Raw genomic sequence first — 27,969 nt, forward strand, 5'->3', positions numbered from 1 at the left:
TGTCGGGCAAGAAAGCAAAGCTAATTTATTTTTTAAAGAATATCTATTTGTACTAAAATCCTCTCTTACATGTTCAAATAATGCACGGACAAAACAAATACTCAGTAAAATGCATATTTGCTTATGGAATTCACTGGATCCAGATTCTTATCAGGATCTCATTCACTCATAAATATCAGTCCCCATAAATTTGTCAGATTTTTTTCATCAATTAACATGAATTATTCATTTAGAAATCTATGAAAAATGTGGAAAAACAAATCCTCAATCAGAACTTTGATCAATTTGTTCAAAGGAGAGACTGATGTTGCTGTAACATCACAGGGAGACGGCAGGACCCAAAAGAACGTGGGTAAAGTTTGAGTTCGCCTCAAAGCAACTGGGCAACGGTGTCGTCTGCACACGTCGAAATGCAAAGAGCTTCCTGTATAAACAGAGGAGCAAACTTTTGAATAATCATAAAGTGTATCTGTGTTAAAGAAAAGCTGAATCTAGGGCTGATGGACACTTTGAGACGTTTCACCTCTCATCCAACCGGCTGCCTCAGTTAATTAAAAACACCAGAACCCAAGGTGAGGACTGTGAAGCCGACTCCAGGTTTCTCAATCCACACCAGCACATTTACCGCCCGAGTGCATCTCCTCCATTATGATTCCGTCCAGGTTCATAACAAAGTGGCTTTCAAGGGAAAAAACGAGAGGATCACAGAAATCTGCCTCGTTTCATCATCATCCCGATTCCCCCACGTCTCCACCGGGACATGAAAGGTCAAGTGTTTCCCGTCCGCCTCTCTACCTGCACGGACGACATTGCTCCATGCAAACAGACAGACGCCCCCTGTCCTCTCCTGGTGGAGGTGAGCCAAACGCTGCCGTTACTGTCACCCTGACAGATGCACGCTGTGAGTCACCGGAGAGGGCCGCCGCCGCTGCTGCAAGAGCTGATTCAAGGCTTTCCTGCAAAGACGGATCTTTATTTGGCCGTGACACGTTTACAAATTACACCCGAGATTCATTTCAGCCACTTCTCTCCACGTTCTACCTGTATTTAATCATAGCGCTGTTTATCTTGCCAGAGGAATACTGTCCGCTCGGCAGTTTGTGTTGTTTTAACATTGCTCTGATGTCAGGTAAACACTGAGGAGGCTTTTGTGAAGGTCCTCGCTTTGCTGGTTTGGGAAACTTGCCACCGGCAGAGGACAAAGAAATCTGTCATTTACCGTTTCTGTATATTTTCCTCGTGACATAATGTTCTGAAATATAACTTTCATCTTTCTGTCTCAGGAGGAAGGCAGAATCTCTACAACACGGTTAAATTCAAGAAGAAGCAGTGGAAGTTGGTGTTGTTCACAATGGTTTATGGGAAGCGTAGTTCCTTCACTCTTTAAATAGTTAAGTTCACAGTCTTGTACCTTTGCCTTTTTTTCCATTTGCTCTAAAATCAAATGTTTTATGGTCACGATTCATCTTGTAGCCGGTCGTCCTGGTTCCAGATGTAAAACTCTTTCTCAGGATTTTCTGAAATGTCAATGGAGAAAATTCTAAAAGTAAAAGTCTACCCTCTATTGGAACTGACACAACACATTTGTAGTTACTGCTGCAACTGTGATGTGAATATTGATATTTACATGAGAATAAAAGACGAGAAAAGAGTGGTTTAAAAAATAAGCTCAAACGTGTGATGTGTCGTGCACGGTAACAGAACCGTCTTCTTAAAGTGATGCTCCATATAAAAGCTGTATTTCACTGTGGGATCGAACCAACTGGGGATTTTGCCGCTTTCACAGAGAAACGAGGATCGTTATCTGACAATTAGTCCACCGATCGCAGAGTACACATCACAAAACACAGTATTAACTTCTGTGTACCTGTTATTGATAAGGATTGATGCTGATTGGACGATTTGCAGTAGGGATTTACCGTTTTGTCGTGTGAGTTTGATTTGTCATATTTTGTGTATGTTAATTTGCTGTTGTCTTTTCCATGTGCACCTCAGACCGCCGTGAGCCTTTCAGTTGTCCAGTAGTCTTGAGAGATTAGTGCATTTCTAAGAAGTCAGCACTGTTGTCGGATGTGGCGAGTTGGGGCTGGTTCTCCTTGTTAGCCGTTAATGTTGTGTTTCTTGTTTTGGACTGTGTAACAGTTCGTACACGTGGCCATTCGTCATTCTTTCGCATTAAAAAAACCCTGGACGTCCGACATCGAGGGGAAAGAATCCAGCTCAATCAAGTTACTACGACCATCGGACGAGAAGGACTCGGAGAATCTGAGTCCAGTCCTGATGAGTCAAACCTTTCTTCCTCCAGACAGAGGAACCACAACGAAGTCATGGACAAAAAACAGGAACGTCCTCATTGTGACACACGGGGCCGGGCACGCTACGAGGAAGTGTTACCTCACGCTCCATACAGGGTTAACGTTACACGGCACTAAGAACTTCCTCAGCACTTCCCCAGGCTCAAAAAGACATAATCGCCTCCTGACCTTCTTTATTTTTTGACCTATGCCCCATTTAGCAGCTTCGCCTTTTGTGTGGTCCGACTGAGGAGCATTTCGTTTCCTCCTCGTGGTTATTTCTTGTGCTGTCGTCTTTGGCCGAATCGAATATCAATCTCTGGTTAATGTTGTCCATTGTTGAAGCGAAATCATGGGCCATGTGTCGCAGGAGGCTGAACATTTCAGATCAGGGGCTCCGACAGCAGCGTTTCAGTTCTCCCCACGACTACGGGTCACAGTTGGGGTAAAAATAAATAACTTGTGGGACAAAGACTGAGAGGGACGTCCTAGATGGAGCTCTCGTCCGGCTGCAGGTCCAGCTGTGTGTGTTTCCTCTGCTCCAGGATCCTGTTGAGCTCCTCTGTGAAGGAGTGGTAGAGCGGCGACGTGCCCTCGTGGTCGGCCTGCCGCAGCAGCATGTAGCTGTTCCCGTTCATCTTCCTCAGCACGCTGGGCAGGGTGGCCGACAGCCCGTTGGCGTAGTCCATGTTGGGAAGGGGAGGCGGCATCGGAAGAGGAGGGGCTGGCGGAGGCGTTTTTGACGGTGACATGTTGCCCTGACCTGGAACGATCTGGAGGAAACCGTCGCCCATGTCCGCGAAGTTTGGCATCGAGATGGAGAGACGCGCCTGGCGGCCGTTGCAGTGGCTGGAGATGGTTGTAAGTTCAAAATGGGAGCTCCTCTTTCTCTCGGAGTCGCCCAGGACCCGCAGCCCTTGCTGGGAGAACTTTCGGTCCCGAGAGGCCCGTCTGGTGCAGAAGCTCACGTAGAGCAGCACCACGCTCAGCACCAGGCAAAGCCCTCCGAGCACGGCCACCAGAGAGATGTACACGGCCTCCATGTGCCTGTAGGTCTGGAACTCGGGCCCTGGAGGCAGCGGGGCGGGAGGCGAGGGCAGAGGCTGCTCGGTGGGGCCGCTGGTGGAGAGAACAGTTGGGCTGGAAACTGTGGTGGGGTTGGTGGTGGCTGGGGACTCCACGGGGTAGAACGGGTCTGTGTGCACCCGGACTGTGTAAAGATAAACCAGCACAGAGACCGAGTTCTCCACGGCAAAGCAGCGGTAGGACCCGCTCTGCTGGGCCCGAGCGCCGATTATGAGGAGGCCGTCTGTGCCGATGCGGTAGCCCGAGGTCAGGTCGTACCCCTGGAGATCTTTGCCATTCAGAGTCCAGCGTGGCGTCGCCAGGTTGGAGCGTAGTTCACACTGTAGCAGCACGTCGTCGCCCGTCATCACAGAACGCCGCCGATGGACGACTGAGCGACAGAAACAAGAGCACAAGAGACAAAAAAACAGAGATGAGATGCGGAGCAGAGACGGCAGGATGACAGAAATGCAGCGGGACAGAGAGATGGATGGGGCGAGGGCGTCAGGTCGCCAAGGTTACGATTTCAAAGTGCAGGTGAGCAACCTGCGCGGCTCAACCCACCACCATCGCTTTCTATTACATTTGATAAGCCTCTTTAAACGTGGCGAGCCCTGCAATGCAGCCAGCACGACCGCCTGACCTCCACCGGCAGAGGAACTGATTAAAATGTGAGCGCTGGGACCTGGGGGATGGGGAGGGAACGCACACCCAGTGGAATCTCTTAATAGCTGCTAAGTGCTGGAGTTTTCCGGCAGAGAAAAGAGGGGTGTGTGTGTGTGTGTGTGTGTGTGTGTGTGTGTGTGTGTGTGTGTGTTGGACTTCTTTCACCCCATAATCTGTGTGGAGTGTGTGTGGGAGAGAGAGAGAGAGACAAAGAGAGAGGGAGGCAGGCAAACTCACCAAGGACACTGAGCGGCAGGTGAGAATAAAGAATTAAAAGCAAATTGGATGTAGAGCAGTGTGTGTGTGTGTGTGTGTGTGTGTGTGTGTGTGTGTGTGTGTAACATACCGTTTCCTAAGTTCTCCTTGCAGCCTCTGATCCCTCTCAGAATATCCTGAGTTAAGTTTGACCTGAAATAAGATGATTTAAAATTCAGTCACTGAGTATTTAAACACGATTCAAGCAGAAGCACCGACGCGACGCACAGGAGATCGTACACAGGGTGAGGAGTGGGAACCAGAGAGGAAACATTCTCCATCAAACTTACTTTAATCAAGCTGCGGATTTAAAGGTTACAAAGTTACATTGTGTGGGTTTCCTGGTGAAAACCACCTTTGCGGCACCTTCACACAACCCCAGAGCTGTCAAACACCACGAGACCGAGTGAAAACAACGACTTAATGAGGCCGACACAGCGAGATTACACAACACTCCAACACATCTACAGTCAGAGGAGGGAAACACAAAGTTTCTGCAGCAGCAATCATTTACTTTTACAGTTTGGGCTCCACTGAGCCTGCAGGAGGTTCCAGGCAGAGCGACAGTATATTGAAAAGTCGTTTTTCTTTTTTTTTAACCCAGCGCAGCTCAGAATAATCCTGTTTTACTCTCGAGCCGTATTTCTCCAAGACTGATAACAGAAATAATGTCATTGCTTCAGAATGAAGTGGCCATTGTATATACGCCGTAAACCAGGATAACGTAAGGTTTCCCATTAACGTCCCCCCGACTGTGCTGCTGCCTCAGACGCTCCAAAACAAATCCACAGGAGAGGCCGATGTGTCCAGAGCAGTAATGGAGATTAAGATGTCTGCTACTCATTCATGCAGAGTGAATGAAGAGGGGCACAAACAGGCCCCAGTGCAAGATGGAGCCAAAGTGTGTGTCTGGGTATGTGTGTGTGAGAGAGAGAGAGAGTATGTTTGGTGGGATGAATGAATCCCAACACTCCCAGTATCCTCAGGTCAAACAGTACACGACTAAAAACACTTTACAAGATGCAAGACTAAGAATTGACGATTTAAGTTTTAATAAAAAATGTCTTCCAGTGGATTTGATTTGACAGGATTCAGGTTCTTTCCAGAGGAGGAACTCAAACATTTTATTCAAGTAAATCTACAAATAAATTGACAATTTTTTCTACTTACAACAAGTAATCGTCAGTAACTCCTCTTATGAACAGATAATGACAGTAAAATGTTGATTGTTGACAAAAACTGTAAATTAGGAAACAGTTTAAAGCCTGAATACTTAATTTTAAGCGTTTCTCTGTTTTAAATGCAGATTTAAGATATGAAAAAGTGTTTTTAAAAAAGGAAATGAGTTTTTCTAATTCCTTTTTGTGGGTTTTTAGAGGGTTACTCATTTGTAATTCAAACCTTCCCACTCCAGATGAAGCTCCCGCTGAGCTGCAACGAGCCGATGAGACAAATTGAGGTCGACCACATTGTCTCAGACCTGCTTTCATAAAGAGTCGGAAGGGAAAGTAAAGCGTATAAATAATTAATAAGACTCCAGGATTTGTTTTGGGCCCCGAAGGGAAGAAGTAAACATCGACTGAAAAGGTCGAGTTATGCAAAAGTGAACACTGTCAAAATGAATCATCTCTGTTTGGAGGTTTATTATTTTGAAAGAGGCTGATTAAAATAATAATAATAATAATAATAATAATAATAATAATAACTGCTAAACATTATCAACAGTTCACCATTTTATCTGGGCTGTAAAACCAGAGCTCTGTGGTCGTACGCCTCCGTCAACCAGAATCACAAGGTCACTGTGACCTTTGACCTCTAACAGCTGTCACTATAGACTCAGGATCTATGACTGAGTTAACGTCCCCGCCTTTCTGTCCAATCTCTGTAACTCCAGTATGATTTCATTTATAACCCAGTGAGCCTGTTTGTGTGTTTGCTTCATTACTGGAGAAATGTGCAGGTTAGAGTCCACCTCACCTCTGTGCACTGGAGGATATTTCTACGCACGCCCCCCCGTCCCAGCCGCAGAACGGGTCTCTGGCGAACACGCAGTCGTAACAGGAAGTGTATCTCCGACAGGCCGACATCGGTACCTGCACGACTCCAGAGTGTGAGCCGGCGTAGATGCTCCGCTGCGAAACAAAGAATGTTGTAATGAATTTCAATATAAGCAGCATATTTGGACCGTTTCGCACCAAATTCGAATCAGTTCATCCTCAAGTCCGACTGAACATTTGTACCAATTTTGCAGAAATTCCCTCAACGTCTTCTTGAGATATGGTGTTCAGAATGGGATGGACCAACAAACCCCAAATATAATGGTGTTGCTGGTGGCCGGAGACATAGAAAATGATCTAATTTACTGATTCGGATTAATAAGTGAAAATCAAATATCAACATCATGTTTATACCGCATTTCTACGCAGCTAATTTATCAGCCACAGCTTGATCGATTATGTCATCGGCCATTTAAACCCCGGTTAATTTGGGCGTGCATGAAAACATACCAGAGCCGAGGATATGACCAGACTCTCTACGGGCTGAGGTTTGTCAAACAGTTGCAGCTCCTCTATGATGTGCATTTCTCCTTCGATGTCCACAGCTCTGTGCAGCCAGCCGTCATCTGCAGGAGGAGACACAACCTCGTCAAACAGGACACTGGGATACACAGACGTAAATAGAGTAGGTCTTTCCACAGGAGTTGCTGGACTCACCAGTTCCCAGAAACAGGACGGTATAAATGTTTCCATCCAGCGCCGGCTCCCTGTGCACGACTATCTTGACATAGTTGACGCTCCTCTTGAACAACAGGGGGCGCACTCCCACTGGGTGCACCTGGCCGGCCATGAGTGGATGCCTTCGGGCGAACGTGAGGACATTGTCTGGGAGGTCACGAGACGAGTTGATGCCCTGGGACCGGTGCCGATCTGTCATACACTGAGAAAGAAGTTTGTTTGAACAGGGGGGGGAAAGAGCCGGATAATAAAATGATCGTATGAAGAGGGGTTTTATTTTAAACTTACAGATCCAGGTCTCGGCTCTGGCACCTTCCCTGTGTACTCCCTCCACTTCGAGTCCTGCACCTCCATGTACGGCCCCTCGAAAACCTTCTGCACGTCTGAGAAGGCGTACTGGCATATCGCAGAGGCCTTGATGTTCTTCCTGAAAGACGATACCCCACCCCGTCCAGAGGACACGCTCAGGATTAATGATTCAACGCTGAACAAACACTGGGAGGTTATTGTCTGAGGAGCGACTGCCACCGGGATCAGATTTCAAACACGGCGCAGATCGTCCGTGACCACGGACACTGACAGGCCTCTGAAAACTCTGCGGGTGTTGACGTTTTGTTTTTCATCACATCTTCCTCCTGGATTTGATCATTTATTTGTCTTGTATGGACACGTGGGAGTGGAGGTGTGTGATTCTCCCTCCTTATCTCCATCATCCTCCAGAAGGACATTTGTTTGGCAGATTATTCTCAGAGAGCTCAAATACCCCCTCCACTCCCTGTGAGTCAGAAATAAAACCCATTTGTGGTTTTCGTGAAGCAACTGTGAAAGAAAAGATTCGCTCGACAACATAACAGCAGCGTGAGTCTCGAGTCGGCAGCCAGGTGACCCTTAATCTCAGGCCTTGAAGGTAAGATTAGTAACGAGGGGGAAATGTGTGCGTCACATTCTTCTGTCCGTTGTGAGCCCACCTCAGCCTTCAAACGCATTCAAGTCAGGAAAGGGAGGTTGATGTGAAACCAGAATCTGTCTTTAAAGCTGGGGAGAGGTGTCGCCCGGGGGTTTACTCATTCATGCACACTTGTGACTAATGCAGGGCGATGACGAGCACTCACACAGGTGTGTGTTTTTAAAAGGAATCCAACATATAGAAAGACAAGATGAGGCAGAGAGAGAGAGAGAGAGAGAGAGAGAGAGAGAGAGAGAGAGAGAGGAATAAAGAAACATGAGCTTGGAGACGACGGCTGCTGCAGTGAACGGGAGCATCGAGCTCGAATGTCAAATAAATAAGAAAAGAAACAAAGAAGAAACAGAGCATTATGGTCCATTTACTGCCGAGTCCTCTACATCAGAATCTAACCCCCGGGACAGTTTTATGCAGCATGACTCTGCACATCAGCATAAACACACACACACTCATCGCAGCCGTCGTCCATCAGCTTCGACAGCAGCTCAATAACAACTCACCTGGAATTTGAAATAACAATTTGAATGATCTTAAATACCACTGACTAAATAAAGATGGACGACGCCTCTCCAACTGTGAATGAAGCCAAAGTATCCTGGACACCGGTGCTGCCATCTTGCACTGCATGGTGATGTCATTACGAGTCTGCACAGTACAGAGCGTTATAGAGCGCAGCATAGAGCGCAGCATAGAGTTCAATATAGAGTTCAATATATAGCGCAAAGTAGAGGGTGATATGGAGAGAGAGCAGCATAGAGTAGAAGGCGGTATGAGGACATATAGAGGGCAGTATAGAGCACACACAGAGGGCAGTATAGAGCACATATAGAGGTAATTATAGAGCATTTATAGAGTGCAATTTAGAGTCTATATTGATATTCAGGCAAAACTATTGAAAGAATTCCATGCTCGGTCATGTTGGAAGAGCGCACCACCTAATTTGTGACACTGCACCTGCCTGGAATCAGAGAAAACGTTGTGCTACTGACGTCTCGACTGCATCGCTCTATAAAAGCAGAATTTAATGTCGTCTCTTACCACTCAAGGCCAAAGATGCCGTAGAAGATGCTGCTCTGAGCGTCCCGACCCTGCAGCACAAACACACTGCGCAGGATGTTGAGGTGCAGCTCGTATTCTGGGACCGAACAAACCATTCTGGCCTTGAGGAAGGAGGTCCACTTCCTCTGCAGGGTCCGCTGGCCCCCCCAGTCGGTCTGCACACAGAGGAGACAGCAGAGGAGCAAGAAAATCAATGGATGCCAAGATCCAGTCACTTGAGATGATGTATTCTGGCATTTACACTTTCCAATCCCACAAATCCACCCACTCATTTATCACGTGTGCGTCGATGGCAACTAATCTGATTGTAATAAAAAGTGACAAACATATGTCCACAAAACGATAGGAATCAAATCCTGATTTACACCTAGTTATACTCATAGAGGAGGCGGGGAGAGAGAGGTAGAGTCTTATGTAAGTGGAGCTGAAACGTTAGACTTCTAACTCCGAGCACAACGACTTTAGCACATTTGCTCTAATTGCATTTCTGTAGCCATGGGAGGTGAGGCTGCAGGAGCTCTCTCTCTAAAAGAGTAATTTAGCACACCTCATTTAAAGTGAGGGACAAAGAGATGGAGTCGACTCAATTTTTTAAAACTTGTCTTTGTTTACGTCTTCTGCAGAGATCTGTCGTTCATCAGCTCGCTCTGCCTGCCTCGGCCTCACACACAAAAAGACAAAGCAGCTTAAAATCCACATGACACCGAAGTATCTAAAAACAAAACTGTCGGCATCAGGAGAACTTCCATCGAAAAAACACCAACTCAATTTGTAGTGTCAGAGAAAAGCAAAGAGAGGGAAGGGGACGGCAGATGAATGCGTCCACTTTCACAGAATCTCAAGAGAGCTGGCCTTGGCAGAGAGGGGAAGATGGATGCTACGGAGAAAACATCATAAAATAGTCCTATGGAGTTGGATGCCAGGTTATTATTGTGGGAAGAGCTGAAGGGATCCGATGAATCACGATCTGCGTCAATCACAGTTGGGTCAGCGGGTCGTCACGACGTAAATCCAAGGGAATCCGAGAGTCAAGAATCCAAGGATGGCATCGTAAAGATATACGCCTGTAGATAAATTATCCCTGGAGATGGTGCTGTTGTGTAACGTGATGCTGGTTTCTGAAGTTATAATATAGAAAAATGACAAATTGTACAGCTCATTTTCTTTGTTTATTGATAAATGGAACTAAATATAAAACGTCTAAAATGGCACAGATCTGCCGGTGTCACTGAAAAACACCGTTCTCTGTGAAACTAGGTTGTGATGGCCGAGGAAGTCGGAGACGAGCAGAGAAGAGGAGGAGGACGACTTGTTAGGCAGCTCAGAAAAATGGCACGATGTCAGCGGTTTCCAGAGGCGACTGCCAGGGGGCGTCACCGCCGGCAGATCTGCCTCCAACCGGCCTCCAACCGGCCCGGTGTCTGGCTGCCACGAGGGCCGAGCCAGGGAGCAGCGCGACATCTGCATGCGACGCTGTGGCCTACTTCAGAGTTATTAGACTCTCCAGTGCCCCGACAACTCCACAGAGCTGACGAGGAGAGGAGGCCAGACCTGATTTCCAGAAATGACTTATTTTAGATACAGGGAGGATTAATGGAACATGAAGCGTTTAAAAGTTGTGAAGACAAATTCCTTAATTATTTCAAGGCCTGCAGTTGTTTGTTTACCTTTTGAGGGGGAAAAGTGCCTTATTGTAAATGAATGTGCGACCCGAAGAAAATGTTTATTTAAAGATGACGGATTTTCATCAATTTCGGTGGGAATGTTACTGCAGATGATTCCTCCTCGAAGCTGATTGGTCGCTCTTACAGAGAAGGGTGTGTCTACCTGCTGTTTGACTATATGCTTGTAGCGAGAGCGTGTATAGTGTAAGTGGTACTGCCTGCCCGCTGAGGCTGGTAAAACGTTTATGGATGTTTTAATTTGCTCAATTTGATGCACAACAAAAACAAACCACTCACGGCTGTGAAAGACAGAAATAAGCCCCTCTCAGTTACGCACCTTGTTACATAAATGCGATGTCATGTTGTCACTTTCACGAGTCAAGGTCGGACCATGTAAAATTTATATTTCAATTTAATCAAGTCTGCACTGACTGGAGTCGGATCGAGGTGAAGGCTGCAGCTGCACAAGGAGAAACAGGAAGAGCCTGAACTCAAAGAATCCAAACACCGAGAATGAACTGATTAGAGTTCTTGTAGGAAAATCACAGTATATTTCAAAGTGGCATTGATGAGTAGATCAATATCCAGCAGAACGCGTCAGTTGCAATAAACATGAATATATAATATCGATAGATGAAGCCAGAAATGTGATGTATTCCAATGTCGTAAAAGGGGCTATAAACTGAAGTGGAGCAGCTCCAGGAGAAGCTGGGACACGAGAAATGAAATCATAAATCTGTGGAATTATCATCTCCAGCTGGTCCTGAAACAGAAAAATGCAGCCAGTCCCTTTGTTACCTGCCAGAATCACTGTGCACTCACTGGTCCTGGCAGTTTAACTCACTCTGATTGGCTGTTAACACCGACAGCCAATCAAATCTCTTCTGCTGCGAGTTCTTTTCACCATCTCCCCCAAAAGGTGTAAAATGTGAAATTCTTGTTTCTGTCATAAAAACAGTCGATTCAGCACAGCAGCAAATCTGTGATGTGACGGTAATTACACCAGCATGTGCAAGATAAAAGAAACGGCAGGGAGGAAGAACGAGAGGAAGAGGGACCTCGAGGAAACGGGCGCTGTCTGGACCGGAGATGCTGATCGCAAGTGAAATGAGGTGAGAGGGAAAAAGAGGAGGAGGAGGAGGAGGGACGAGGAGGAGGGAAGAGGCGAGATGGCAATAAAGGCAAGGGGGGGGGGGCTGCCATTAGAGGTGGAGGTTGGTGGGCTTGTAGTTTGCCTGGCAACAGTGAGAAAGAGAAGAAACCAACAGAGACGACAAACTGCTGCTTCATACAGTGAAATGACCGGAGGAGCAGAACGGCAGCCGAGAGCAGAAAACCTCCATCTACACTTTTCTGCGTTGGAGACGTAAAAAACATTAAACAATCCTCCCATCTTCATTTTTAAACTTCCTGAACCCGGTGAGGCCGTCAGCGTGAGTACGGTTAACGCGGTTTGGGTCGGCTTCCGCCCTCTGACCTTGCAGACTCGGGCGACCCTGGACACCTTGGTCTGGCTCGGGTAGGCAGCCTGCTCCTGGCTCCTCTCCGTGAAGAAGAAGTAAATCTTGTCGTCGTCCCCGATGGAGCTGTTGACGCTCTCCTTCAGCAGCACCGAGCCCACGAAGTCCGCCTCTGCACACACACACACAGACACACACACAGGCACACACACACACACACACCAGACCTATGAGCAGCCTGCAAAGTGTCTCCTTGGAAACTAAAGACAGTGATTTGCTTGAATTGCCACAACTGAACGAGTTAGAGCTGCAATGCGGTGCAAACTTTTTTTTTACATGATATTCATTCAGTTTCTGTTGTAAAAGCTAAACGTCGAAGTAAAAAATGTATAAAATGTCAATGAAGTTTGGTGCATTTAGTGATTTACTGCAAGTGACAGTAGATAAACAAGTGTGTGAAGTTACTTGTTGTTTATTTATCAAAAAATGTGCTTTCCTGAGTTGTACTTACCCAGAAGCCACCGGGTCGGGGCCTCCTCGGTCCGGAGCGTGGGGAAGGGGAAGTTTCTGCGCACGTCTGGCGAGCTGCGAAACTCGTACTGAGAGGCCGTGAACATCTCCCCGTCTGATAGGCAGATTAAAAAAAAGGTTTGTTAGTGGAGCGACATCTGAATCCATCCTGCAGCCCCCCCAGTACAGGTCTCTAGGTAGACCTCCTCCATGTTAGTGGACGGGACGTGGACCAAGCCAAAAGGTCAAATAAAGGTTTCTGTGAGATGGTTTGTGTTTTTTGAGGCGTTTAGAGGTAAATTAGGGAGCGTACCCAGGAGGAGGCCGGTGTATCCCTTTGCTGGGTCGTAGGGACACCGGTCTCGGCCCTCGTCAAAGCCCGAGGAGAAGCCGAACCGCTCCGCGTCCTAGCGAAGAGAGCAGGGACAGCGGGGAAATGCATTATTTCATTTGAAATCCCGCTCGTGAGCGCGCTGAAATCAAATCACAAGAGCTCTTACTATGTAAGCGCAGAGAGGTCTGAAGGCGTTTGTTCCGCAGGTGTAGAGGTGAGTCTCGTTGAATCGCTGCAGGAAGCGGATGTGATTGAAACACTCCGTCTGCAGAGGACGGAGAAAAACAAGTTATTTCTGGCTCAATAAAAAAAACAAAAACCCAGAGAACAGTTACCTGCAAATCCACTTCATGTTGAATTGAATTGAATTAAATGTGCAACGCTCAGGCTCCAGTTTAGTTGCTCAGAGTAGCAGCAGCAGTGGATTAGTAAGGAACTGAAAGGATTACACGTTTTCTGTCTTTCAAAGCAGGAGTGTTTCATTTATGTCGTCTGATAAGAAGAAGTGGCAGCAGAATAATATTGATAATAATAATAGTAATAATAATAGGAGCGTTGAGCTGCAGCCTCGTACCTGATTGTCTCTTCCTTTGTTCAGACACATCTTCTTCTGTTCAGGGGATGCATCCCAATCAATCTGCACACAACAGGGGGTAATGAATGGGGGGAGTCAGGTAGCTCAATAAATAGAAATAAATAGATCTCTGGATAGAATGTGTGCGGAAAAACAGAAACGCCTGCTGCATTTAATCCAATATCCATAAAACTGGAGGTCGCACAACGGGATCTGCTCAATCTGCTCACAGCTATTATTAGTCTGTCCTCTTTTACCACTGGTGTAAATGGGGTTTGCTGGTTTCTTTTTGTGTGGCGTCCGTGCACTCACTGTGAGGTTTCCAGGTGTGCCGATGTCGGAGGTGTTGAGTGCGTACAGAGCTCCTCTGCCGCCCACGTACAGCCGCCCGGCCTCCTCCTCCAGCAGGAGGGTGCTGTAGTTCTGGGAAGAGCCATTGAAGCGAACGCTGCCCAACAGACCTGCAGAAATATGACACGCGTTACGGCAACGGTTTCATCTTTGCATCGACCGAACCTGCGTGAACAACCCTGCATTTACAAAGTCTAATCTTAAACTAAATAAATTAGCAACCCCCTTTAATAAATAAGCCCCCTTTGATGTCTGTGTGTGCACAAGCAGACGTTTCTCTTGATTCTACACATCCAGCGTCTACACACCTCAAAGGCTGAGCGTGACGAGATGGGGGTGTAACTCGACCCCAGATGGGGGTGGTGTGTGTGTGTGTGGGGGTGTGTGTGTGTGTGTGTGTTGGGGTGGGGGGTCTCAGGGTGATTGCTGAGAGGAGTGCTGAGACAGAAAGTGGGGAAGGGGATGGGGGCGGGGAGGCAAAAATTCAGGGCATTCAGCAGGAATTGTGCCCCAGTACTGCCAGAACACATCAGTGGTGCTGCCACATCATCATCATCATCATCATCACTGCTGTGTGTGTGTGAGATGGAGGGTGAAGGGGGTGTCACACAGTAAATGGGCCACATTAAGGTTAAATCCGTGTCTGAATATGTGACAGTGCAGCATATTCATCTACACACATCCCACATCCCTCCTCTCCCTCCTCTCCCTCCTCTTCCTCCTCTCCCTCCTCTCCTCCTCTCCCTCCTCTCTCCTCTCCCTCCATCTCTTACTGATGACAGTATGTTCCAGCTGCCAGTAATAAGACAACCTATATTTGTCGCCTGGCAGATTGATTTGCTGTGGTGTGACGGCCCCGCAGGCCTGTCGCTGGGAATCTGTTCTCCTGTTCATTGTTGTTCTGACGGAGCGAGGAGGCTCCACTGCAGCGAGGGGGCGGGGGGGGGGGGTTTGCTGAGTAATAAATATATAGATGATTGGCCTGCATGTTATTTTCCATTTTATACTCCGTGGTTTATTAATTACAGCAAAATATATAGAAATAAATCTGGGTCAAAGGGAATAAAAGTTCCACCTCCTCGTTAAATGACAACAATAGATGTATTTACAGATTTAAAGTCTTCTCATGACTGGTAAACTGATTCTGTGTGACTGGTTGAGTTCCCCTTTATAATTCAGGAACTACTTCAACAAAGAGCAGAGCCAGACAATGACCTGAATATTAAAAGGTTTTGTTTACTGGGTTTCGCATGACAAGGTTTAGTTGGTACCAAAAAATAAAAACAGGGGAACGTGTCCAGGGTCCCACAGACCGAAGAAACTTTACGTTTTCTTGTGGGAAATTTAATGAACGAGACATAAGGAGACAGAAACAAAAGACATACAAACAATTTGACAGGTCTGGTGATGCTGTCAAAGCAACAACAGTGACCGACAGACTGAAACGCCACTTCCTGTTTATTCAAAACAAAGACACACACGTTCATCGAGGCTTTGATCTCCATCTACTCATTAATCCATTGCTCTGATTCACACACACACACCGTGATGATAATGAGGGTGACAGCGAGTTTCATCGTGACACCAGACGCTGAAAACAGTTTAGAGTCGTCCCCCCCGACATCACATACAGGACGTTGTCTTCCCCACATGGCGAGCTGCCCGTCTGTCACATGGAGGCTCTGGGTGATGACAGCAGGAGCTCCTCGTCTCTCAGAGGACAAGAGACTGAGTCACCTTCCTTCCTCACCGACCACAGGGAAGCTCTCGCCGGGCAATGATTAGGTTATTATCATACAAGACTGACACCGCGCATATATATTTATAACTCCTAGTCGAGGAAACGCTCCAGTAGAGTTTAAAATAAAAACCAACTCTGCACTTTTTAAGTCAATCAGTTGCAGATTTAGAGAACGTTTCAGATTTTCCAACAACATGCAGATTGTGTTCATAGGTTTGAATGGAGACTCTAGATTCCCTGTGTGAATGGTTGTCTCCTGCTTTCAGAGACGTGTGGGCGTGTTGATGAAGTGTCTGACACGCGACTGATGTGACACTGAAGAAGAATTAAAACAACTCAGTGATGAAGAAGCCGTACACGTAGAAGACGAAGACGTGAACTTGGAAAGACGCAGAGATTCCAGATGAAATCAGTTCTATATACTAATTTGAATCAAAGCGACAGATGTGTGGAAACTGTGTGTTTGTTCAGGACAGTCGGCCTCGGTCCGATCTGAGTGAGCAATGAGCTTCTCCTCTGACACACAGAGGCCGTGCTGGGGGTTCATGCCGCAGAGCACCCTCTCCACACATGCACACAAGAACACAGCAGACAGAGCATTTATCAAAACACTGCAATAACCTTCATATCCGTCATAAATACACTGAAATGTTATTTATCTGACTTTTCTACTTCAGTCACTTTACTACAACTGCTTATGCAACCTCGTTCCCTCGGCTTGTGTTTACTTTTATTATATTACTTTATTATACAGTTGCATTTTATTTTATATCTGTACATTTTCCTTATAACAGGCGATTTGAAGACACTTCGTGATTTGCGCTGTGCTCTCACAATGACAATAAAGGCCTTGAATGCACAACAACACAAACAGAGGGTGACAGAACAAAAATGCTAAAACACGCAACACAACACAACCACACGTAAACACACACGTGAAACCCCATCCCTGCGAGAACACTTCATGAAACGAACGAGATGCAAACACAACGCCGGCCCAAGGCCGCGACGAGCCGCGCTGCTCCTGACTCATCCCACAGTGGCCAAAACGCCTCGGTGTCCTATCTTATAAAAATAGTGGTTGCATGATATAACCAGCCCGGCGCTGATGAGAAGGACGAGGGTGACGAACACAATGTCCCCGGCCCCGCGGCGGCAGGGCGACCTCGCTGTCACACCCGGCACAATGTGACGGTGTGTGTTGCTTCGAGCCTCCCTCCATCTTTGGTGACAACACACTCAGACGTGCGAGAGAGAAAAACCAACGATGAGTTAAAGCTGAATAACAGAAGGATGTTCAGATGTGTTCTAAAAGCATGTGGAAAGAGAAAGTACACACGACAGTATTAGAATGACCTTCGCCAGAGCTGAACAATCCTGAACCATCGTCAGGTTCGGGTGGAAATGTAAAATGTAAGAAAAAGGCAAATGTTCTGATGAAGTAAAAGGTTTATTTGTCATAGAACGTAGTTAAAGAAAGCAAAAAACACAACAACACAATAAACAGCTTTCAGGGCGGAGAGAACACATAACCTCCACAAAAGGCCCAAGTCCTGTTTCACCATGTTAAAGAAAGTGAAAACAAAATCCCTGCATCCGCCCATTTATCCAGATCTTCTCCAAAATTGTACAACTTCTGCCTCGGCTCATTTCCCACCCTCCACAAAAATTTCACGGAAATCAGTCATCCTGCAAAAACGCCCCAAAAACGACTACATCTGGATTTTTATCTGGATCTGCACCAAAGTCACTTATAAGTTTAACTCTGGTGACTCTGGTGAAACTAGTGAAGGACGCTCATCAGCAGAGGGAAACCAGGAAGTTAAGTAAGCAAGTTGCAAAATAAAAACAGGAAATGATATAAAAAAAACACGACAAGGTCAAAGTCCACAAACACAACGAGTCCGACAAAAGATCCACAAAGAAAAATCCACATCAACACACAGACGGCAGCAGAGTCACGACACCTGAAGGTGAACGTTTGGTTTAGGGCCAAAAAATGAATTGAGTGGTTTTCAGTCAAATTCATGAACAATGAGTTTTGGCAACATTAGTAAAACTGATTTCCAGAGAAACACACACACACACACAGACTCACACACACACACACACACAGACACACAAACACTGTACCTTGTGCTTTGAAACAAAATCAATGAGGAAAGTCAACAGAGCGCTGAAGTGTGTCAGAGGCTGATTTCTGTTGTCCTCCTGTGTGTGTGTGTGTGTGAGAAACATCTGCCATTTTTTCCAGTGTGCACGCACACACACACACACACACCTTATCTTAACCATAGTTACTACTTACATAACTTTAAACTTAACCTGAATCTTAACATGAACCTTAAACTAATCTGAAAACATAAAATGCGCACACACACACACACACACACACACACACACACTCTTCACACTTCATTTCAGAGTGAAGAACTTTCTATCAGTTACTCAGAAGAGTGTGTATGTGTGTGTGTGTTGTGTGTGTGTGTGTGTGTGTGTGTGTGTGTGTGTGTGTGTGTGTGTGTGTGTGTTGTGTGTTTTCACCACAGTGACTGTGTCTCAACGCTGAGCCGTCACAGGTGGTGCATCCAGAATGTGCCCAAACATATTTGTAATCCTCAATGTGGGGTCCAAGTTAGAGAGTAAATCCACTGTGTGTTTGAGCATGTGACACACACGCACACAGACACACACACAGACACACACGCACACAGACACACACACACACACACACACACAGAGATTTGGGAACAAATGCTGGAAGGAAAGCCTGACTTAACTTCTTTGAACAGTGTAAGAACTGTCAGCTGTTGTCAACTCTGTCCACATTATATAAGCATCTCTTGGTTTCTGTACCAGGCCCGAGAGCCAGTGAAGTGACTCTGTGTTACGTAAGAACGAACGCACAACTGGGTGTCCTGCTGAACCACAACACAAGACAACGTGCGTCTCCTCAGTTAGTCCGTCCTATTAGTCAAACCGCTCAATCCTTCAAGGGTCGCAGGGGGAGCGGGTGTCGATCCGAGCTGATAACGGACACCCTGTCAATCACAGGGTTCGACATATGAGACAAGAACTTTGGAAAATGTCGCGAAAATTGGGTTCTGGCATCGTTTGGGCACCAGAGACGTTTTAAAAAGGTATCGATTTAGCACCAGAGGCACAGAAAAACAAAGTCTCAGACCCCAAAAGGCCGACACCGCTAAGATTCTGTCGGCGCCGCACATCCGCGCTGTCACAGGGGAACGGGATCTAATCGTCATGGACGTCTTTGCCGATTTAAGGGTCCGAAGCGTGAAATGTCGCCACAGAGGAAAAACAAACAACGGCGTCACGCGGCCGAGTCAGAGATTAAACAGCTTCCGTCAAAGCGGCCGAAGCCGAGTTGATAATGTGGGTAAATAATCAATGTTGTCTGTGTTCAACACGCTGGAGACGCAGCTGCTCGGGCGTTCGCCTCAGACAACAATGGACTTGGCCGAACAGTGAGTTGTTGAACCGTCGCTGGCCCCTCGGATTCTGTGATCACCAGACGAGATGAGAAAACACTCCCCGTGCACAGGAAGGCAAAGTATCAACATGGAGCCTCACGAGCGAGACCTCGACGCAGCAGCAAGTTACAGGGCATCAATATTTCACAACTGCATTACTTCAGGTCTGGTGGCGGAAGAAAAAAGCAGGCAAACATCAGAGTTCAGAACTCGGTCAAACATTGACAACACAATCCAGTGAAATCGGCTGAAGCTGCAGATGTACGACTGGACTCTGGGCTGGATTACAACTTTCTCTATTAACTGATAAATGGTCGATGTCTTGTCAACCAATCAACAGTCTCCACACGAGGACGTTTCCAATACGCAGACGGTTTGTGTTTCATATCTGAAGAAGCAGCAGGAGATCGGTCCTCATCACCAAAAGCTCTGGAATGTCCTCGTCTTGTTGACGTCTTCGTCTTCTACGTCTGTGTCTTCTCGTCTTTTATATCATTTCAAAATAACAATTTTTTATCCTGGTCCTCACTAAAACGCCTCAAAACGCAAATCACGTGACGTGGAAGGGAAATGAGACTAAAACAGGAAATGAGGCTGATTTGTCTTCCTGCTACTTTCACTTCAAACTGCATCATCTGATTTTATTATCGAGGCGACATGTTAGCAAACAGCATTGATTCATTCTGTCCTGATAAATATGAAGCCAGGACGAGGATTCACTCCACCGCTTTCCTCTCTCTCATCGACCTGAGCTCCCTCTGATGCAGCGCGTCCTTGCCCCCCCGTCTGTAAAGCATACGGTAAATTAACGAGCCCCCTCACCCCGGCTGAGAGACACGACATCAATCCTCCCACAAAGTCTCCCATAGGTGGCGACACCCACGTACAACATCTACGTTATTTCCATATAGAGCATCGCACACACGCAGGCGGACGTATGAACCCCACTGGGTGACATGTGTTTCTACAGGGAAAGTGACGTCCAAATACACCCCCCCACCACCCTTTTACTCAGACACACATGGAGACAGATGAGATGTATGCTGACACACGTGCACATCCTGCACGCTCACATGCACTGACACGCTTCCCCTGGTGGGTAGAAAGTAGGTCAAGGACAAGTTTGTACGAGGGCAAAGAGAGAAAGCCAAGATGTGCGACGAGGCTGCAGCACAGAAAGTGGAAAGCAGAGGATGTATGATTTATAATCCGAGGCCGGGTCAGAGACGAGTAAATAAATAGCCAGGGACGATTCAGAGCTTTCAGAATAGACAATGGATGCTCTTACAAACTTACTGTGATGCTTCACGACTGAGGATCCTTTTCATTCGGCTGATAAGTAACGGTGGATATCAGCAAAGTGCTGGTCGCCTGTTTATTCAGAGTTTATTACTCCTGAATGCATCAATGGCACCAAATCTATCACTGCACTTCTTAAGAGGAGCCGTTCTTCAGATGAGGTTTGTGGAAAAACATCATTCTGACTGATTCTCCCGTCGTCTCACTCTCTACAGCTCTTGTGAGGCGGCCCTGTTCCTCCACCCGTCCTCTAATAATACTCGTCCTCTGAGGACCGGAGAGGGGGGTGGAGACAGATGGAGTGGAGGTGCAGGAGCTGGGGCCGGAGTTCCCTCCTCGCTGCAGCTGCAGTGGTCGCCTCTGCCGCAGTGATGTGGAGCGGGGGGGAGGAGCGGGGTCGGGCGAAGGTGAGCTGGTGTGGTGAGGCAGGTACAGGGGGAACGCAGAGGTGCTGATTGTATGTTTGTGTGAAAACCCAGTGTCCGAAAAACACGTGTGTTCAGCAGTATTTTGTGCACGGACACTAATCAGGTGCACCGAGCTCAGGTCCTACGAAGGCCTCCTGTCTGTTGTTTCATTAGAAGTGTTTGCTGAGCCGTGTGATCTAGGACAGGGCTTGAGAGAGACGATTAATAACTCGGAGCATAAAGGAGCCGTCTTCGGGGCCAACTTCAAAATCTGTGCCACTTCTTTAGGGGGGGGGGGGGAGGAAGCTGCAGCAGCATCAAATAAGGACAGCGAGGTGAGGGCTTAGGCACGTGTTTGCATGGATGCAACTAAAATTGCTTAAGTTAAGTTTGTTTATTTGTTTACAAACTGGCAAATTGTATTTCCAGATCCTGTTTGCTGAATAAAACCTGAAAACATTCTCAGGCAAATCCTTGACTTATAAAGAACATCATTTATCAACGATGTCTGATAAATAATTACATCCTTGGACCGACAATAGATCTGAAACTAAGCCGCTGCTGCAGGTCCAGATCCTGACGAGGCAAAATGAGACTAAACCACAATAACATACTTCACTTAACACAGTATCCTTGTCTCCTGAGTGAAAGGAAATGTCTCTGTACCCCCCCTCACCTTTGGAGAAGACAGTTGTCCTGGGAGTGACGTCCAGGTCCAGAGACGGGCTAAAGGGGAAGGCCCACAGCTGCGACAGCCTGGCGAGGAGCAGCGGGAGCAGCAGCAGGAGCAGGACGGGTTGGACTGATCTCTGCTCTCCCATGTTTACCGCACACAACCAGGTCCAATCAGCCGCTTGTACACAACGTGTGAGGAAGAGTGTGTTTGTCCTGAGGTCGAGCTGAGAGATGTTCCTCCAGCTGAGACGAGTCTGGGCAGCAAAACAGAAAACAGAGTGTAAATGCAACATGATGAAGGAAACATAAGAGCTGATTTATATATTTAGTTGGAGATAATTTTAACTACACTGTCAGGGGGTCACTATAGAAATCTGAGGGGTCATATGAAGATTAATGAGAGAAGACAGAAGAAAAGACGATGTTCTGCTCAAGAAATCTGCATTCAGACTTTTCTGTAACATTTACCTCTTCAAACCTGCACAGTTATTTAAATGAAACTATCTGATAAGTTAGTTTTCATTTTGTTCCTTTTAATAAATCTGCAAGTTCATTTATTACCTAACATCTAACTCTAAAATAATTACAGCAACTACTGTACAGCCGTCAGATTAACGTGGAGTAGAAAGTACAAAAGAAAATGCAATTCATATTCTGCTCATGTTCAGGTTCCTCAGACTGTCCATTGCTGCAGCTCCTCTTTTCAGCCTCTGACTCAAACACTTGGTTTTAGCTCCTCGCAGGTGTTTCAGGAGCTTCAGTGGTTTGTCCCTTAACCACAGACTTTGGGCTTTTTAACTTTGCAGAACTATCATTTACAAAAACCTTCATAAGACACGAGAGGAAAGAAACAGAGAAAACGTTGTACGTCTCCTTTAATTGATGAAACACCTTTAACAGGTCATCAGCACAAAGCTCTCAGAAATATTACACTTACTCATCTACCCTGATGTCTGATTAACGATGTCTTCATGATATTTCATAAACACGTCCAATGGGAACAAGGAACTTTCCTCAGGTGAACTCTCCTGCCGACTTGAAAACAGGAGCAGAAAACCACTTGCTCATATGCATGATCACTCTCCGACGACAACAAGCAATCAGCCGAGGTGAAGGAGCAAGTTGCCGTTACATAAAAGGCCACTTAAAAAGTTCTGGGAGTTAAAAAGCCCCAGTGATGTGATACTACAACACACGACTTCATCTCTTAATTAACAGTGTGCACGGCGGAGCAGCATGATGGGTAATCTGGAGATTAGGCCCGGTGCCATCCGTACGCTCTCCACCTGGCTGCTCGCTCCCCGGCTCCGTCACTGATCAAAGGGTCAACACTGGGATTCCCGCTGCACGACGCGGTGACACCGGAGAATAACCAGTTTAATCTCCACAGCTGCTGCTGCTAATCACTCATCGGCGTGAGGCACGGCGAGGCTCGTGACCCTCGGTGAGCGGGTCGGCTGCCGAGCGTTCAAACCGGCCTATAGGAGGAGATTCAAGTATCTTACGTTCATTCAGGATTATTTCTAAAAGTTTCCATCGTCTGCCAACACCCACACAACTAGGTTTTCATTCAAGAAACGGTTTTCAAACTAAAACAAACTGGTCCACATGAGGGTTTTGGCTCCGTACCAGTTTGAATCCCAGTCCATGGTGAGGAGGAAATTAATACGAATTCTCAGATCGAACATATTGAAGCAGGAAATACAACAGAGACAATAACTAAAAATAACAAAAGAATATAATCGAGAATCCATCAGAATATATCAGAGTTCTCGACAGCACGATGTGATGCAGAAGTCTGACGAAGACGAGTTCACTCCTTCAGAGATTCATGTTATTCTATCATCAGATGTTCAAACATTGACCTGAAAAGTCCGTCCAGACTAAAACCCACAGTTTTCAAACTCAAACTGGGACCAGCAGCGTTTCCAAACTGGTTCAGTGGCTCTAAGGCTCCGGAGTCGTGTGGACCCCAGACGTCTCCTGGAGGAGTTCATGCGTTTCAAACTGAAATGTAGGAGTAAGGACGTAGCTTCACCTTCAAGCTGGCGAGATCCCGTCAGCTGCTGCCCTCACAGCAAACACACAATCGTCTCAACACATCTGCGTTTGCGTTTGTGTGCGCTGTTGTACGAGAGCTGGCGCTGACGGCTCGGTGTTGCCTCGTTGATGAAAGCATGGAAACTCCAGGAGGGAAAAGTAAACACATCTGCCTTGACACTGGCACGACGACGAGTCACGCATGATGGGAGACGAGAGGAATCGAACAAAGCAGCGGGCGGCCACTGAAACACCTTTCACTTTGCAAAGAGTATTTGTTTATTCCTGTTTATTGATCCGCAGCGTTGGGCCGGAGACAAGTGTACTGGGACATGTTAACCTAGTTCCAGTGATGGTCTCCGCTCGCTGCTGCTCATCAAGCAGAAGGAAATAAGGTCGCTGTTCACCCACAGACGAGGTTATATGAATATGATGAAGCTGTTTTCCATCTGTCAGGGAACGATATACTAAATAAACCAGCCTGACCTTTCTGCAGAAAGACCAATAAATTAGTTTTCGGTGCTCAGAGCCTGAATTTGAACACATTCTAATAAAATGATGTGAAATTAACTTCACGCTTGTACAGAGGTCCTTCACTTAATATCAACTTCTTTACTTTTAAAGCCAAGAGGACTTGTAGGAGACGTTTATGTTGTTTATCTCAAGAATCAGTGTTTCTTCTCTGTGGTGAGGTGTCTGACGTCAGATGGTAGTGATGACGCTACTCGCACGTGTTTTTTCCATGCGAGCGCGTGTCAGGATGATGTGTTAATACTGAGCCTGACATTTCTGCAGAAAGATCAATAAAAACAGGTTGAAATTAGAAATTGTCTCTTTTACACTAATACATAACCTGTTTTTAATATTATGTGTTTAAGCGAATCTGCCTCTTAATAAAAAACACTCACGTTATGGAAGAAGTTCTGAGTCTGGACTTCTTTGGACAAACACTTAATTTCCACGACTCTTCTTCTGCCCAGTTCCTGTGTTATTATTGAAATCATCCAGCGTCTGATCTGTATTATCCGTTTTTTCCTGAAAGTATCATGGGATGGAGGCGTGAGCACGGAACTGTCAACCAGCTGATCTCAGAACAAACAACCGTTCACACCTACAGGGCAATTAACCTGCTTGTCTCTGGACTGTGGGAGGGAGTCCCCGGAGGAAACCCACGCAGGCAAACTCAGCTTCCACAGGCTTGTTGCTGTGAGGCCACAAGGTCGACCGCTGCGCCACTGTGCCGCCCAAGTTATGATGCACAGGGAAATTGGCTTTGTTTTTAAAGTCAGAAGGTTTTTCCTCCATTAAATGAAGGCCTGGAACAAATAGCTATTTTCAGCCAAAACCAAAGGGAAATAAGCGTCGTTGATATTTAATCTAAACTCGTGTGGTTGAATCTGAAACCACAAACAATCCGAGACCCGGTTGTGATGCTTTGTATAATTCTTCAGAACGATTCTCTACATTGTTTGTTTAAAATATCAAAAGATAAAAATTTGACCAGACAAAGTGTCTTGGATCCTCCAGAAGTGGGACGTGCCGAAGGGTCCTAAGGGTCAGAGCTGACCAGGACATTGCCTGATTTACTCAGGATTCTAGGACAATCTGACGAAGTTGGGGGACACAAACTTGAACGTCTGATGTCAGATGGTAGTGATGACGCTACTCGCACATGTTTTTCCAGGTCATTCGTGAGCAAACTGAATCTTTGCCATTTTGAAAAGAACTGCTCACAGAAGTAGTTCGTCCCAAACAGAGACTCAAACTTCAGAGCACGAGAAAATCCTCCAGACGTACGAACAGGTCCCGGAGGTTTGTTGTGTCGACTGTAGCTCCGAGCTCATCGTTGCTTTACAGCTCAATGACTTCACGATCTTGGTTCTCAGCCCGATCAGCTGCTTCCACATTAAACGCAGAAGCAAACATGTTCAGATCCTTCTGTTTACTTTTCACGTCCTGAAACCTCTCGTCAAACGCCCGGAGGAGTTTCACAAATCCAACAAGTGACAGTTTATGAGGACATCTTGTTTGAGGACGACGCACTAATGACAAGGAACAATTCTGAAGAAGCATCAACACGAGACGAGAAGAGAACAGGACATTACAAACAGGCAGGTTGAGAACGTGCACTGACCAAGTCTGAATCGATAAGGAATAAAGAAAAGAGAAGATAAACTAATTGTTTTTATTCTCAAATGAGCTAAATAACAGAGAACCGACATTTAAAGGAAACTTCTTCCGATCAGAAGAAACATGAAACCTTGTTCCCCAACTTCCTCTGACACAAAGGAGACAACAGAAATGATCAGATCACAGATTCTCAGTGAAGAAGTTAATGCATTGGAGAATAATTTGAAACCAATGAGACGTCACAGATGTGGAGCGACCGACCAAGTCCAGATCCGCAGAGACTCCAGGATATGAATGGATGAAGAATGTGTCTTTAAGTCATTAGACACAGTTTGTTAAGAGTCCGCACGCGTGCGCTGTGGATGCGTAAAACCAGCGCACCTGTGCGACCTGGTCCGGACTGCAGCACCGAGAGAGAGAGAGAGAGAGAGGGGGCTCAGCGCTGCACAGTGTGTGTGTCCGTGTGTGTGTCCGTGTGTGTGTGTGTTCACCTTCAGTCAGAACACACACATGTGCGCAGGAGAAAAGTGGCAGAACGTTGCGCGTGAAAAGACGACAAACACTCACCTGCGTGTTTTTCTGGAGTCCGCGAAATAAATCCTCGTCCTCGTGTCCGCGCAACACTGAAGCTGCTGTAACACTGCTGCTGCTGCTGCGGTTACCCAATGCGCGCACACACACACACACATACACATACTCTCTCTCTCTCTCTCTCCACACCACCCCATCCCCTCTCTCCACCACCCCATCCCTCTCCCCTCTCTCTCCACACCCCCACCCTCTCTCTCTCTCTCTCTCTCTCACCACCCCATCCCTCACCCCTCTCTCTCTCTCTCCCCTCTCTCTCTCTCCACCACCCCATCCCTCACCCCCTCTCTCTCCTCCCCCCCCCTCTCTCTCTCTCTCTCTCACTCAACATAATTGTGCCGAATACATACTAATATGTATTTCAATTAGACTTCATGTAGCTTTATTACATAACTTCACGTTTAATTAAGTATATTTCTCTCATGTAGAGTGAATCAAGTGATTTGATTAAATAAATTAAACTTATACATATAAATTAACATTGAATTTATGTAGTAAAGTTACATGGAAAATTCCATATGAAAGTGAAATCCATAAAGTCAGTGTTTATGGAGCAAAGGTGCACGTTCCTGGTTTACTGTTTAAATTTGAAAATACAAAACCAACTTCTCAAATGTGTTGATTTTTTTTCTGCCCTTCTTTTGAAATATTGTAAAACATAAAACATTTTACCCCCAAAAAAATATATCTTGCAAAAACATTCTTGTGAAGGTCTGTCGCAGTTGTAGATATCTAACTTGACTGCCATCTGCTGGTGGCTCGTGGTAACACATGTCTCCCCTCTGGTTTCTCTGATTCTTTAAAATAGACCAAAGGGTTGATTTCTGAAGGAAGATTCATCAGTATTTGATAATTTTGATAAAATGTGATTATAATACTTATACTGGTCAAGCTCCTCAGAATGTTCCTCTACCAGAAAGCCTTTTATCCCGTCGGTCCTTTTATTGATGATTGCCATCTGGGTTATTATGAAGCACTTTCTAACTGTTTTTGAAAACATAATAAATCATATTTTGCTGTATCCAGTATTATAAGCTACACAAGGTTAACATCCGTTTACAATGATTAGAATCGTGAAGCTGTTGGTAAGTGGATGTGAATCTGAAGCACACATCCTGAGTGTCAGTGTTTTAAATGGAGAAATATAATACAAGAACTCATAATCACAATTATAAACAGGAAATAAAGACGGACGACGCATCTCCACTTCGTCCCAATGAGCAGAAATAATGGATACAATTGAGGTGGAGTTCTGAAGCAGTTCTCCGGCTGCTCAAGCCTGAATAAAAAAAAACATCCAAAGCCGTCAGTTAAATCGATTTAATGCCCTTTCACGTGATGTTGCTTTTTCAAAACTAGTCACAAATAACAAGGGGAACTGATATTAAATATTGTTTCATATTGTTTCATTCCCCTTTTTATTTCCCCTCGGAAAACAGCTCCACCCGACTGTTGTGTACATTTCCTGTTGGTTTTTTTTTTGCAAGACACAAGACAAAAAATCCTTAAAATACAAAATATTTATTTTTGAAAATGTCTTTATAAGAGAAAAACAAAACAAAAAACAAAATAAATCAAAACCATACAAATTGTTTGGTTACTAGCATACCACACTAGTGCTAATAACTAACAATGGAGAATTACTCACTCAGGGAAAACTCACAGAC

The 27,969-nt window shown here is 46.0% G+C and overlaps 1 protein-coding gene across 1 annotated transcript; it reads right to left on the reverse strand.

Moving 5' to 3' along the window:
• sema4gb (sema domain, immunoglobulin domain (Ig), transmembrane domain (TM) and short cytoplasmic domain, (semaphorin) 4Gb) lies at positions 1-26,405 on the reverse strand. The gene is made up of 15 exons (XM_035146453.2): positions 26,282-26,405; positions 21,546-21,798; positions 13,893-14,041; positions 13,581-13,643; positions 13,173-13,271; positions 12,986-13,079; positions 12,674-12,787; positions 12,180-12,334; positions 9,018-9,193; positions 7,304-7,442; positions 6,995-7,217; positions 6,788-6,903; positions 6,258-6,412; positions 4,372-4,433; positions 1-3,750 (listed from the first exon to the last, which is right to left on the reverse strand). The coding sequence occupies exons 2-15, from the start codon at positions 21,688-21,690 to the stop codon at positions 2,783-2,785; spliced, it is 2,658 nt and encodes an 885-aa protein (XP_035002344.2). The 5' UTR covers positions 21,691-21,798; positions 26,282-26,405; the 3' UTR covers positions 1-2,782.
• Positions 26,406-27,969: the final 1,564 nt, after the last annotated feature.

Source organism: Hippoglossus stenolepis, chromosome 21 (genome assembly GCF_022539355.2).
Source record: "Hippoglossus stenolepis isolate QCI-W04-F060 chromosome 21, HSTE1.2, whole genome shotgun sequence".
In the NCBI taxonomy this organism is placed as follows: domain Eukaryota; kingdom Metazoa; phylum Chordata; class Actinopteri; order Pleuronectiformes; family Pleuronectidae; genus Hippoglossus; species Hippoglossus stenolepis.